Consider the following 13,454-nt stretch of genomic DNA (forward strand, 5'->3'; position numbering starts at 1 on the left):
GAGAATTTCACTTCAAAAATTGTATTTTCTTCCTACAAAATTCATGCTCAGGTGTTAGTCTTAATAGTTGCTTGTCAAATACATTTCACTGGATGACCTTGAATGTTTCTGAGAGGAGAGCAGTCAATGCTGTTTACAGCAGTAGAGCTTCATTTACCTTGCTTCATCATAGGAATCATTTTCCACTGTAGTGCTGAGAATGATATTGCAGTCAGTTTCAGCCTACGTGGTGCCTGATTTGACACTAGGAGATTCATCACTGACAGTTTTACACAGTATTTGATCTTTAGCTCTGACTTTTAAGAACAACCTTGTAAATTGGTATATCATTTGCCAAGTTTGGATGAAACTGACCTTCTGAAGAGTAATTCAGGAGCAACAGGTATCCTCAAGCTTTGTACTTCCTATTACAATGCAGGCTTAAAACAATCACATAAACAAACAAAAAAGGATTCTGATACACGTAACTCATTCTAACACCCCAAAGGATGACTTGTCCTATCTTGCGAGCACCTAGCGTGGAAACAATCTATCACTTTGAAGTGTTTTCGAAATTCCTAAAAACTGGAATGCTCTCATTTAACCATGACTCTGTTGGCTACAGTAAAGAGTGGTGTGATTTCAAAAGGAGATAATGCTGTGCAATTATCAAAGGTGTTTTTACTCATTTCACTGAGATTAATTTTTACAGCCCCCTGTCATTTCACAATGCTGCCAACACCCTAACAGTCATAGTTCTCTGATTTCACGTGATTACAGTGGGATAGTTTCCAAGTGTGTATATGTGGGATTACCAGTGAAATCATTTTCTTTCCTGCTTACTCAAATGGTGTCACCAGATCATCCTTCAAGGTGCCTGTGTATATGTATATAAATACACACATTCAGGTCTCACATGTTGAAATGTGAGACCCATGTACTTCACTTCTACCTCCTGCTTCTCCGAACACATTCAGCCCACACATTCAACCCAACAGCTTCTCTCCCGTGCCATGTAGCAAATGCAAGTAACTGCAACCGTTAACATCCTTTAAGTAAATAATATAAGGATACCCATATTTATGTCTCGTAAAAATGTTCTTTGACAAAATGTGAGGAAAAGTCTTGTAAACTTTTGATTGTTAGAAAACAGTGGAGTTTGAGTGTGGAACAAGGGTTATGGGGCTGCTACCTCCTGCAAAAGTCCATGCTAGAAGGAGCATCATTCAACAGATGTCTAATGTTATGTACTCTGTTAAATCAAGTAGCTTTAAACATTCTATCCCTTGTCACATGGCACAAGGTAGTTCTTCCCATGAACTAAGGCTACTTAAGATGCCTGAACACTGATCTCTTACCATCATTTTTAAATGTTTATGTTTGGGATATAGATGCTTGCACCAAAATACACTTTGATGTTTTTCTTAAAGCTTCTGGGTTAAAAAATAAGAACAGGAACAAACTTTTTATTTATCAGAGCCTTCTATCCAGAATACAGAATCTGTTCTTTTGGAATGGATCATGCACTGATTTGCTTTTCTAAACTCAGAAGGCAGCAGAGGGCATCCTGCTGTGAGTTGTAAGGAAAACTGTCCTTTCTCACCCAAGTTCTCCAGAACGTATGAACACTTGTATTCCAGCTCACAGCTGTAGCTATATCGTATTTTAAAAGAAATCTTGATGCCATCCCAACTTTTGATGCAGGAACTCAACTTCAATTTTTTCTCTCAGCCCTTTTCAATACTAAACAAGACAATGAAAGGTGATGAAAATGCGTCTGTAGTGAATCCCAACAACAGGATATCCCCAAAGCAATGTGGTTAGCACAAAAAACAAGAGAAGCACTTATTTCATAGATATAGTCCAAGCCTATTAAAAACTGATTTTAAAGAAAAGCTGCCAAGCAGACATTTCGTCAGATTTGGACACCCATATTCTCTTAGGAGTCGCTCTGCACACAGCAGGCGTGGTTCAGCCCCTGCTAAACCTCAGGGGGAGGAAAACAAGGAGCAAAACCGCGCGGGGACACGGTGCTCCCTCAGGAACAGCCCCGCCTGAGCCAGCAGCAGCGATAGCCGGCGGTGTGCTACAGCCCGTTTCCCCCAGGCAACCTACGTGGAGGGTCGTGGAAAGGGAGGATGAGATGCGAGGCGGCAGCTCCACGGTGGATGCAGGCCACGCCACCCCCACGCTGACGGGAGCGGCCCGCCGCTCAGGTGAGAGCCGCCGGCGGGGCGGGTGAGGGAGCTCCCCCCTCCCCTCCTCCCTCGGCCCCTGGGCGGGCCGGGGGGACCTGAGTGGATGGAACCGGCGTCAGTCAGGGGCAGGGCGAGGCCGGGCGGCGGGGATGGCGGCCCCCGCCCGGCGCTGGGGCTGCAGTTGCGAGGAGCGGTGGCAGCATGCGGACGGGAGCTGGGGTAGGAGCGCTGGGAGAGACACCTGCTCCTCAGAGGGGTGGCGGGCGGGCTGTGCCAGAGCCGGGCACTCACGAGCCCTCCGACCGCCTTCCCTCAGCGGGGTCACGGGTTTTTGTTTCGTCTGCTTCTTTCTAGGAGGCGGTGGGCGTCCTCTGCCTGGTCTGTCTGGTGTTCGCGCTGGACTACAAGTACCACCACAGCGAGGAGCTGGAGGCGTACCTGAAGGAGGTGCACGCCGCCCACCCGGATCTCACCCACCTGCACAGCATCGGCCGCTCGGTGGAAGGTGGGTGCGGCGGGGAAGCGCCGGCTGGTTTTGCTCTACTGGGGACGAAGCAGCGTTCCCCTGCCGAGGAGGGGTCGCGGGGGTCCTGCGCTGACCGCGGGCGCCGGGTGCTCTCTGCTTCGGTCTCTCCTAAGTTTCCTCCGCCTCTTGCTTGAGCGCGAGTAACCAGCTCTGATGTCACCACGGCGCTGCGGCTTGGGTGGAAGCCCTCCCGACGCCTATCTCTGTTGCGAGTAGAAACTACCGAGTGGCAATTTCAGAAGCGGGGCTGTTGCTCAGGAGCTTAAAACGCGTTTATCCCGTGGGCTAAGTATTCGTCCCAGGCGGGCTGCGGAGGAGCATGTGTCTTCTAACCTGTGGGCATGTTTGAAACACCCACCCTCTCTTGGCCTTGTCTGTTACCTGAGTAAATTGGGACAGAAAAGAAAAAGGCTATCAAATACCATATGGAACAGAGATTGTAAGTGAAGATTTAGGATTTCAGTCTCCACCCGCATAGGAGAAATCTCACTCGGTAACCACCTTTCTGATCTTATGTATTAAAACTTTTTTTCCTCTATGATTGGTGCTTCATTGCAATGCTTTATGTGGGGGTAAAGCTTTATGTGTTCTTTGAATGTTAACCTTTCTAATATCTTTATTATCAACCTTAACACTTGCCTGACTTTGAGGAAAAAGGGAAAAAAGGCTATGGAGATCTATTCAGAAAACAATCGTGAGGTATAAAACCAGATCATTCTTTGGAAACATCTCTTTCTCTAATCCTACTTTATATTACTACAATTAAAGTATTTGAAGCTTGTTTTGCTTCAAGTTTTTATTATTCTAGGTAGATAACAGTGAAGAACGCTGACAGTTTATTTCTGCACATCCTTCCTTGTGTTATTGTAACTTCTGGTTGAAAAGAGTCTGGTCTATTTCAGCAGGGTAGCAAACAGCTGTCAGGTAGCTATGGACATGTGATCTCGTCTCTGTGCATGTCTACACTCATTTCTAAGGAAGCCTTTTTATGGGAAGGTTCAAACTAGACAAGGAATCTTGAAGTTAGTTACACTGTGGTGTCCTTGCTTTCATCAAAGGCAGAATCCTATTGGATTATGTTTTTCACTCACACAAGAAGTCTGTACAGTTCCTCATGTACAAACTAATTATCCACATCTTTGTATCCCTAACTTAAGGGTCTTAGGTAATTTTTTTAATTATTTTTTTTAATGATAGAACTTGATTCTGACTTCTCTGACACAATCTCTGTTGGCTTATCTTTCTGCTGCTGGGACAAAAATCCTCGTTCAACCTGAGACTAAAATTTTGCCTCTTTCATATCTAGACATCTGAAAGCAGGTAACATGAAGTGTTCAACTTGTCTGACTTTAATTAGCATGAAAACAAACTGGAAATGCATCATGTCTTGACTGTGAATGAGTGGTGCCCTGAAACTTTATTCGGACTTCAGTATGTTGCCTTCTGCTTTGCCAAACTGTGGGAGGGAAGAGAATTATGTGGGCTCTTGCTTGCTCTGTCAGCATATCTTCATGATCCCCAAAAAGATTACCGGTTACTCTTTATGCGCTTCTTGCACACCTGCTGTATTCCTCTGAATGGAATACATGGACAGTAGAAACATTCTCTGTATCAAGTAAGCAGTGACAATGGAAAGAAATAAAAATAAATGAGGGGGGGGAAAATTAGAAAACTACTGAACTTTTTTAAGCATTAAAAAGATTTCTTAAGAAATTTGCATTTAGAGTCCCATGAAATACAGTAGAGGATGGGACTGAAATAGGATCTTTCAATTCACTTGCTCATACTAAGAGAAAGTTTTGTGACAGCAGTGGTTATATAATTTTGCTTAAAATGAAACTTCAAATATTGGTCAATGAGCTGAAGTTCCAGTCCCCTCTTCTATGTTAAGCTGGTGAAAGCAAGAATGCATATATGTATACACGTGTTGCATGGATATAATACTGTTGTCAATTAGCTAAACTATGAGAGCAAAATCATGGATAAGAAACAGAATTTAAATATTAGAAAATTCAGTAGTAAGTCTCTTGTTATGAATTTAAATATAAAATATTATGAATTGGAGAGGTGACTATAAAGCCACTAGATGTAATTTTACTGTTGCTATGAATGGCTACTGTTTTCAGATTGCTACTTATTAAATAACATCAGAATAAGGCCTAGATTAATCTAGTATTACATACTGCCATTAAGATTTGAATTATGCCAAATGTGAAGTGAGAACTTGGGTTTTTCAATTTATCTTTTTATTATTTATCTTTGACTTGAGTGGACCCAGAGCTCTGTAAGGGTTTAGGATCTGTCCTTGAAGCCCAGATGTGGAGGAGTGTATCACCTCTTCAAGAGATGACTGCAGGTAGTTCTACAGAAATAACTGAGTGCTCTTCATGCCTGAAGTCACATGTGCTCCAGACAGGGTAATTTAGGTCTTGAGGCCAGCTACCTTAAGCTAGCCTTGTGGGCTAACTTAAAGTTATGATGCTCAGGGCATTCTCCATTCCAATTATGACCATCTGCCAGGATAGAGATTCTATAGAATCTGAGTACCTGACCCAGTGCTTAACTACCTTTGCTGTAAAAATAACTTTTCTACCATCTAATTAGTATTTGCTTTGTTGTGTCTTTTTGCCATGTGCCTTTAAGAAGGATCTGGGTCCATCTTCTCTATAATCATAGAATGACTTAGGTTGGAAGTGATGTTAAAAATCATCTAATTCCCTGCCATGGGCAGGGTTGCCAACATAAAAGGCCACCAGCTTGGACTCGGATCACCTTCTTGTCTTGCACGTGCCTTAAAATAACTTCCTGGAGGATCTGCTCCAGGATCTTCCCAGGCACTGAGGCGAGGCTCATCAGCCTGTAGTTCTCTGGATCTTCCTTTCTCCCTTTTTTAAAAATGAGAGTGATGTTTTCCTTTTTCCAGTTACCAGGGACTTTGCCCAACAGGCATGACTTTTCAAATAGTGGATTGGCAAGCAAATCAGTGTTTCCTCATAACTGTGGGATACATGTCATCCAGTCCCGTGGACTTGCACACATTCAGTCTCACGAGGGGTCTCTTACTTTCACTTCTCTTACACTAAGATAGATTTTGCTCCCTCGGTCTCCACGTAGAGGTTCAGAGACATTAATATATCTTCCATTAGGTAGTGGAAAGTTGTTGTAACATCATCCAGGTCAAAGAAGCCAAACTTCATCAGCTTCTCCTCAGGCATTCTTCAGTGTTCTGATCATCTCAGTGGCTCTCTATTGGACTTTCTTTGGTCTAACAGTATTCCTCTTGCACTGAGGAGCCTATAACTGGATATGGTAGATATAAATTCACTAGTGCTGAAGGGGAGAATTTTCATTTCCCTCATGCTGCTGGCTTATGTTCTTGTTGATGCAGCCCAGCACAGAAGTTACCTTTTCTGCTGCAAGAGCACTCTGCTGGTTCAAGTTTGTCTTATTGTCCCTGGGGATATCCCTCCAGCTCCCCGCAACTCATAGCTTGCAGACCTGAAACCTAGGTAGTCAATTTTTAGCCTGTGCAAACAGGGAGTTATTGGATTGATAATCCCAATATGAAGTGGTTCTGTTCCAGGACAAGGACTTTGTATTTGCTTTTGCCAAACTTCATGATTCTTTGGTTGAGAAATTCCTTCAGCTTATCAAGGCCGCTTTGAATGGCAACTCTGGCCCTGCCGACAATGTTAAACAGTATCAGCCTCAGTACTGGCCCCTGAGGAATGCTGTTAATGACTTGCTGTCACTTGAACCACAAATTGCTCGGTCTCACAGTTCAGCCTCTTTTTTGACCTTGCTGTAGCCTACTGATCTAGCCCATACGTCCCCAAGTTTGCAAAGATAGAGGGGTAGTTCTCACAGCTTCACTAAGGTCAAGGTTTAAAAAAATCCAGTATTCGTGTCTCTCCCACTGAGCCAGTCACTTGTTCATGACAGCTAAGCAGTCAAGTGTGATTTACCACAGATAAATATGAGGGGAGATTTAGAAAATGTGTACTTTGCCATTTACGTATAAGCATGTCAAATGAACACAACAAGACCAGTACCAAGAACCTTATTGAAAAACAATGTAAAAGATGTTCAGTCTGTTTGCAGTGATTTACATCAACACATGGAAATTCACGGCTTCTCTGCCAGGTTACTGGGAAGAACGTATTCTAGATTAGCAGCCGTCTGTTCAGTCTTCATTCTGTACAGTGGAAGAGATGATGTTTACTTTACTCATTTCACCTTGCAAGCTATTATCTTGGAGTCTGAGGAGAGGGATATGTAAGTGCAGTCAAAAAACTTAAGCAGGGGTAACGAAGGCAATAAATGAGACCTCAATACCTGGCATGGATGTCTGGCTCATGCAGGTGGAACACTGGGTACTGTATTCTGGGCTATCTCTATGTATGACTCTTGTGAAAGAGAAGGCTGAAAGAAAAAAAAAAACATCTCCCCAAACCTAAATTGATGGAGCAGGTTAGTCAATGGCAGATGACAATTCCCATAAACGCTATGAAGAATCAATTTATTATGCAATTAAGTTCTAGAAAGTGCGGTTCCTCTCTTCTCAGAGACCCATCTGTACAGCAGTGACAGGCACGTATCTGCCAAAAAGAGCTTTGCTTTCCTCGTGAAGTTACTTAAGGTCAGATGTGCAAATGTGTGGTGGCTCAGGACACTCTCGTTCTTTGTTGCTGATGTGTTGTTTGAATAAGCTTGTGGAAGACCTTTGGCAGGAGCTGTGTTTTCTAATCTGCACAGTATTCAACCTCAGTACAGCATGTATGCTCTACAATAATAGAGAAGACTGCACAGCTGTGTCAGCCTAGAGAATGGGATGCATTGTGGTCATAATTAACCTTGCCTGCCTAATGGCAACCTAGTAGAAAACAAAGACTGGCTCTGTAGCTGATGAATCTTACGGTGTCTTTCTAAAAAAGATGACATTTCAGCGCATGTATTATCCATAGCTTTTTGTTGCTAGAAGTAATGTGCATTTATTTTATTTTTTAGAAGAGGGTGGAGGGGAAGGGTGGGATAGCAGACTTGATGATGATAATTAAGTAGTCCTGATGATTATCTTATTTGGAGAGAATAAGCAACATCGAAATAGCTGAGTGGCTTCTGTAGCAGATTCATGCTCATTAAAATCTTTTCGGATACACTCTGGATTCAGATAAAGTTGATAGCACAGCAATTTCAGCTTGTTTTAGGTCTATATTTTCTGGAGGCTAGTCTGCATTTTTAGATTTCTAGTCCAATTGGAATAGTTGTAAACATCTTCCTTAGGCCACTGAGCAAAGAAGGCTGTATTTGGTTCATGTTACTTCTACACAATGAAGAGCTTAGAAGGCTAGCTCTTCTTCGGCCAATTCTATCATCAGAGAAATAAAAAGGAAAATAAACTGGCCAGGTTTTGTTCTAGTTTCACTAGAAACTTTCAGAAATAGGACAGCTTTGTTGCAAGTAGATTAAAGTTGGTATGTGCTTTTGTGTTGTGTTTTTTTTTTTTAAGGGCAGAACTACGTGATTTAATCATCCTGTTTACTGTTCAATTACCGTTTGTTGCTTTTGAATTGGCACATTCCCACCCATTGATCTTGAGCACATCTCCAACTCTTAATAGTAAACAAAAAAGAATATCTCATTTATTAGCATTCTGCTATCCCTGTTCTATCAAGAGAAGCTGATACTTGCAAGCTATTCTTGCTTGGCTGTGTGTGTACATATGCATTACATACGTCTACATGAAGACATAGTTGGCAGGGCTGCCAGCAGACCAGGTTTCTCGCTGGTTCAGAGGAGGTGCCTGTTGGAGCTCACCACATCACCTTCCTGCCCACATTCATGTGTTTCCCTCCTGAGAAAATAGAAGAGAATGCCACATGCCCAGGTCTGTATCTCATAAGCAGCTGTCACTCAGCTGAGGAGCACACTAGTAGTAAGTGAGGGCTGTGTAGTGCAGAAGAAAGTGTGTGCCTACTTTGTAATATAGTTGGAGAACCTAGACAACTGCTTCAATGTCATTCTGTGCAGGTGTCAGTGGGAGTTATGCCTGAGATGTATGAGGAGTTGATGCTGATCTGCTAACTGTGCTGATACTGTGTGATTAATGCCTGTAGGTGTTTAGGGGAGACTATTTAACAGAGGAGAACAAAGTTCTGGATTGTTGCATTCCAGTGAATATATTTTATAAATATTTTTATTATAATAATTATTTATGATTATAATTTATTTAATTTTATAATTATATTATAATTATAATTTATTGTAATAATTATTTATAATAATATTTTAATATAATATTTTATTATATTAAAATATTATAAAAGATTGACTACTGTGTGATTGACTAGAGACTGTGTAGTCTCTATATTGATAGAATTTGAGTGAAACACATATAGACTACCTGGGGGCAAAATAGGAAGGTATTTTCAGGCTTTTCTCATGGTATAGTATGTAAGGAGCCTGGGTTACTTCTATCAATACTACCATGAGCTGTAAATGTATTACATTTTTATCAGAAACTCTTTAGGTTCCAAATGCTCTTAAGTACTAGAAAACAAGTTTTCCTGCTGGAGGAAACAAGACCAATTCCAGTAGAGCACTAAGGTTTTGTAGATACATATTTTGGTTTCTTCTGGTTAGTTTCTGGGGTACTGGCACTGTGCTAATAGAGAATGAGAAAGCTCCACCTAACCCAGTATACCTTGAGGTGAGTTTCTCAGTGCTACCCATTGATGTTTGTACAAACCACTGTGAGAACCAGTGCATCTAAAAAGAGGGAGGAAACATAAACATAATAATGACAGCTGTTAATTTTCAAGACAAAAAAAGAAACTGCCTAGAGGAATATCCACAGAGAATACGATATCTTTAAAGAGAATACTGTGGGGCTTTTTGTGCATGTACATAGTGAGAGAGGTGTTTGTGTATACAAGAGTATTAGTGTTTCTTCCATTTGAGTGACTGCTGCAAATGTTCTTCCTCCTGTCTCCAATCCTTGATAATGTCTCCTCTTCTCTTCCCCCTGCTTGTTTCCCACCCCACAGATTTCCTCAGTCCTATGAATCACAGGCTCATCATGCAAGCATGACGTGTGTAGATAATATAAGCATTGAGATTTTCAAAGTTCATTCTAAGAAACAAAAATGAATGGGATGTTTCCCATTCTAAGGGCCCCATTTAAAACACACTGAAGTAATCTGCTTAAGTCTAGAGTTTCATTTAAGAACAGGCATTCTAAAACTTACCGTGATTACTACTTTTACCCATTCTTGTTTCTTTTCTATTTTTTCCTCTCTCCCCACTGTCCTCTGAGTGCTTCTTCTAGCAGTTTAGTTAGCAGAGTTGATGTAACTGCATGTGCCTTACATGCCTGACTACAGAAGAGCCACAGTACTTCCACCTTCTACAGTATTTTGACTGCTGTAATGCGACATCGGTTGTTTGGATGCAGTTAATTCCAATAGCCAAACATTACACTTTTTTGCCTGATAAAATGACCTCATACTGTCAGCAATGCCCTGACAGACTGCCTACACTCCCTACACAATTCTGAAAGAGTACTTAGCTTGGGCCAATGTTGCACATTTGGCTTGAAAGACAATTAAAACATTGAAGAAGTCAGTCTTAGAGGTGTGGAAACTGACTGCAAGTCTCTTGCAATGAAGGACAAATAACTTGCTTAAATCTCTTTCCTTACCTTTCCTATGAATTGGTCAGTCCTCTTTGCCTTCTGTGTGGTCTCTTATACCTAAAAAAGTAATGATGGAAGTGTGTGTGCATGCAAGTGCAACTCAAACACAATTCTTATAGAAAATATGGTCAGGAATGTTTTTTTTTCTCTATGAAATTTACCAGAAATGCTTTCTAGGAGAGGAAAATAAGGGGAGGAAGGAGAAAAAAAGACAACAACTGCTTGAAGGAAACTTGTCTTAGCAACATAGTCCAAATGCTTTTTGTATAAAAACTTTTCTTGTACTGGAATCATTCTGCTGTAACTTTGGAAAGGAAATGTGATCTACTTATAAATAGTATATAGTTACTGTGAGCAGAGTTTATCTATAATCTGAGCTGTGGGAAAAATCACAGCTTTCCTGCCTCCTCTCTGCTTCTGGACAACTAGAAAGCAGGAAGCAGAATGTATTTGTTAAGCTTTTCTTCCTTTATTTAGAGGAGTAAAGGTGTAAATGTACAGCTATCCTATTTTTCCCTCAGTAAGGCTCTGCAGGTTTCCACGTTTGCTTAGAAGTAGACAGAAGTGATGACTGGGTGTGATTATCAGCAGTAGCAATGCTGCTTTTCAAGCCTTTTGTGACTTGAAAGTACCAAGTGCAGCTGGTGGGTATAGTTTGATTCATGTCTGGTTACATATCCCTTATCAGGTGTTGAGAAAGTAAGTAGGTAGAAGATGTAAAGTCAAACATACACTACCTAGCCCTCCACCTCCCAAAAAAGGGCAAAACGGAGCTCAATACTCTAAGAGCTTCAGTTACACAAAAGACAGTTAATTTACCTTTTTTTTTTTTTTTCCCCCCTCTTTACTTTCTGGAGGCTTCTGCTTTTTGGAGCTGTGTGTGTGTATGTGTATCTGTGTGTGTGTGTACATTTCCAACCATACAAATGAGAGGGGTGATCTTCAAAGAATCACAGAAGGTCTTGGGCTGGAAGGCATATTAATGATCATCCAGTTCCAACCCCATGCTGTGGGTAGGGTTGCCAACTTCTAGGTCATGCTGCCCAGGACACCTCCAGGGTCAGGAATATCCACAACCTCTCTGGGCAGCCTGCTCCAGTGCCTCACCGCCCTCTCAGTAAAGACTTCCACCTAACATCAAATTTAAATCTGCCCTCTCTTAGTTTAAAACTGTTCCCCCTTGTCCTATTGCTATCAGACTGTGTCAAAAGTCTGTCTATATTTCCCTGAGAATAAGGAAAATTGGGTGAATATTATGTTAGCTCAATGATATGAGCTGAATTGCAACTTACAGTACAAAGTCTTAAATTTTAAAACAAATTCTAGTCTCAGGCTTCCTTGGAAAGAAAGAGGATTGCTCTCTGATGCCTATTCTTTTCCCAGATGATCAACCATTTTCCTCTTGTTTGCAAGGGGAGCACAGTAATGCATCCCTCCTCGCCTACTCCAGGTGATGCAGCTTTGCAGGATAAGACCAGTACACCTTGCATCCTTCCTGTCCAGGAAGGCACCTAGGGCTAACAGTGTTGCTGATTCCCAGTGTTTCCTAATTAAAGCTTTACTACATGTAGTTATGACATATTGTGTCTAGCTAGTTCAGTGAGTACAAGTATGAGCATACTTGTATGTAGGCAAGATGCAATTTCTAACCCTGAAGTATTTCTTCCTTAGACCATTCTACTACATTTAGTCATGCACAGAAGAGATCTAGATTCTTTTTTATAAAGCTGGATTTTTCCTTGTGAATGCAAGTTGGATGTGTGCAGTTGCTATTTCTGCTTTTTTCAACTTCCTATGAATTAGGTAGTTAATTGAAAGGAGAGAAAAATGTGTAGGTGTGGTTGTAGCCCTCTTTTCCCTCCCAATGAAGAGGCTGCCCTGCTGGTAAATGGTTCCACTTTGGGCACAGGGACTTTTACCACCTATGCAGTAATTCAGAGAGGAGAGAGCTTAGATTATGCTTTAAGAAGAAAGTTCTGCAGCTTGATGTCCAGGGCTTACTTGCAAATTCTTGTTGTTATGGAGAAGTTTGGTCTGTGGCAGTTGAAGTTATTACTTCAGTAATAACGGATTGATTGGAGTGGCTGCATTACATGCTGAGTTCACAGTGGATTTAGGGCAGTTGAGTTATTTTTCCTGTTTGTTCCTAGTACATATTTTCTGCATCCTAGGGTCTGCAGTCACCTGAAACATTTGAGCAGGGAGAGCTTGCACAGATCTGAAAAAGTAAAATTTGTGCTAAGGATAAAATAAAGAAAACACCGTTTTCAATAAGAAATAGAGTCCTACTGTGTCATTCAGAAGTTCAGTCTGGTTCAGTATTCTTTTTGTCATGAACAGCTAGAGAAAACTCCAAGAATATGTTAAGCACAGAATACTTCCAAATACGTACAAATCAGGTGTTTCTGACAAAGCGCATTTCCTAACTGTGATGACTTGAACTAAGTTACAGTACAAATCTTGCTTTGATGCACAATTGCATTAGGCTGGTCTTAAAATCCAGGAGGAAACAAAGACCATCAGAACGCACTCCCTTGACAAGAGAAAGGACTAAGTTGCTTCATTTGCTGTTGGTAGTCACGCTGCCTGGATGTTCCTGTCATGTTTGTTAAAATGGATTGCCTTTCCTGAAAGGAAGTCACTAATATTCCTAGAGAGATTTTTTTTTTAACCCATTATGAGAGAATCTAGAAGCAACTGGTTGAACTAAGGTAACTTATTAACTAAACCAGGAGCAAAGGTTATGATAATAACAATTGTATTGTTTAAATTAATTGATCTTGCATTTTTTCCTCTCCAAACTGTTTGATTAAAAGCAAAAAAAGTGACAAATACAATGTCTAGAGTATGCCAAGGATGCCTAAGTAGATATGCTTAGCAAGTTTCTTGGCAAGGTACCTCAACACACTGAGGCCCTCATGTATACTAGTAGCTTTCAAGCCATGTAGGAGCAACAGCTTATAGTGTCCTCCTGGTTTTCTTCTCCTTCTCTTGGCTTCGAATGCCAGGAATAGTTTTGGCCTCCTCTGCCTTTGGCATTTAAGAACAAAACAAACAA

At 41.3% G+C, this 13,454-nt stretch overlaps 1 protein-coding gene across 1 annotated transcript in view; it reads left to right on the forward strand.

The window, feature by feature from the left end:
* Nucleotides 1-2,378: 2,378 nt before the first annotated feature.
* Nucleotides 2,379-13,454, forward strand: part of CPM (carboxypeptidase M) — a gene marked incomplete at both ends in the record, with an annotated part of 31,994 nt that continues 20,918 nt past the window's right edge. The window contains 2 exons of the mRNA XM_079535338.1: nt 2,379-2,396; nt 2,532-2,686. Of these exons, the coding sequence (XP_079391464.1) occupies nt 2,379-2,396; nt 2,532-2,686 (173 nt within the window). The remainder of the gene's footprint in view (nt 2,397-2,531; nt 2,687-13,454) is intronic.

Source organism: Tetrao urogallus (genome assembly GCF_951394365.1).
Source record: "Tetrao urogallus genome assembly, chromosome: 1".
NCBI classification, from domain to species: domain Eukaryota; kingdom Metazoa; phylum Chordata; class Aves; order Galliformes; family Phasianidae; genus Tetrao; species Tetrao urogallus.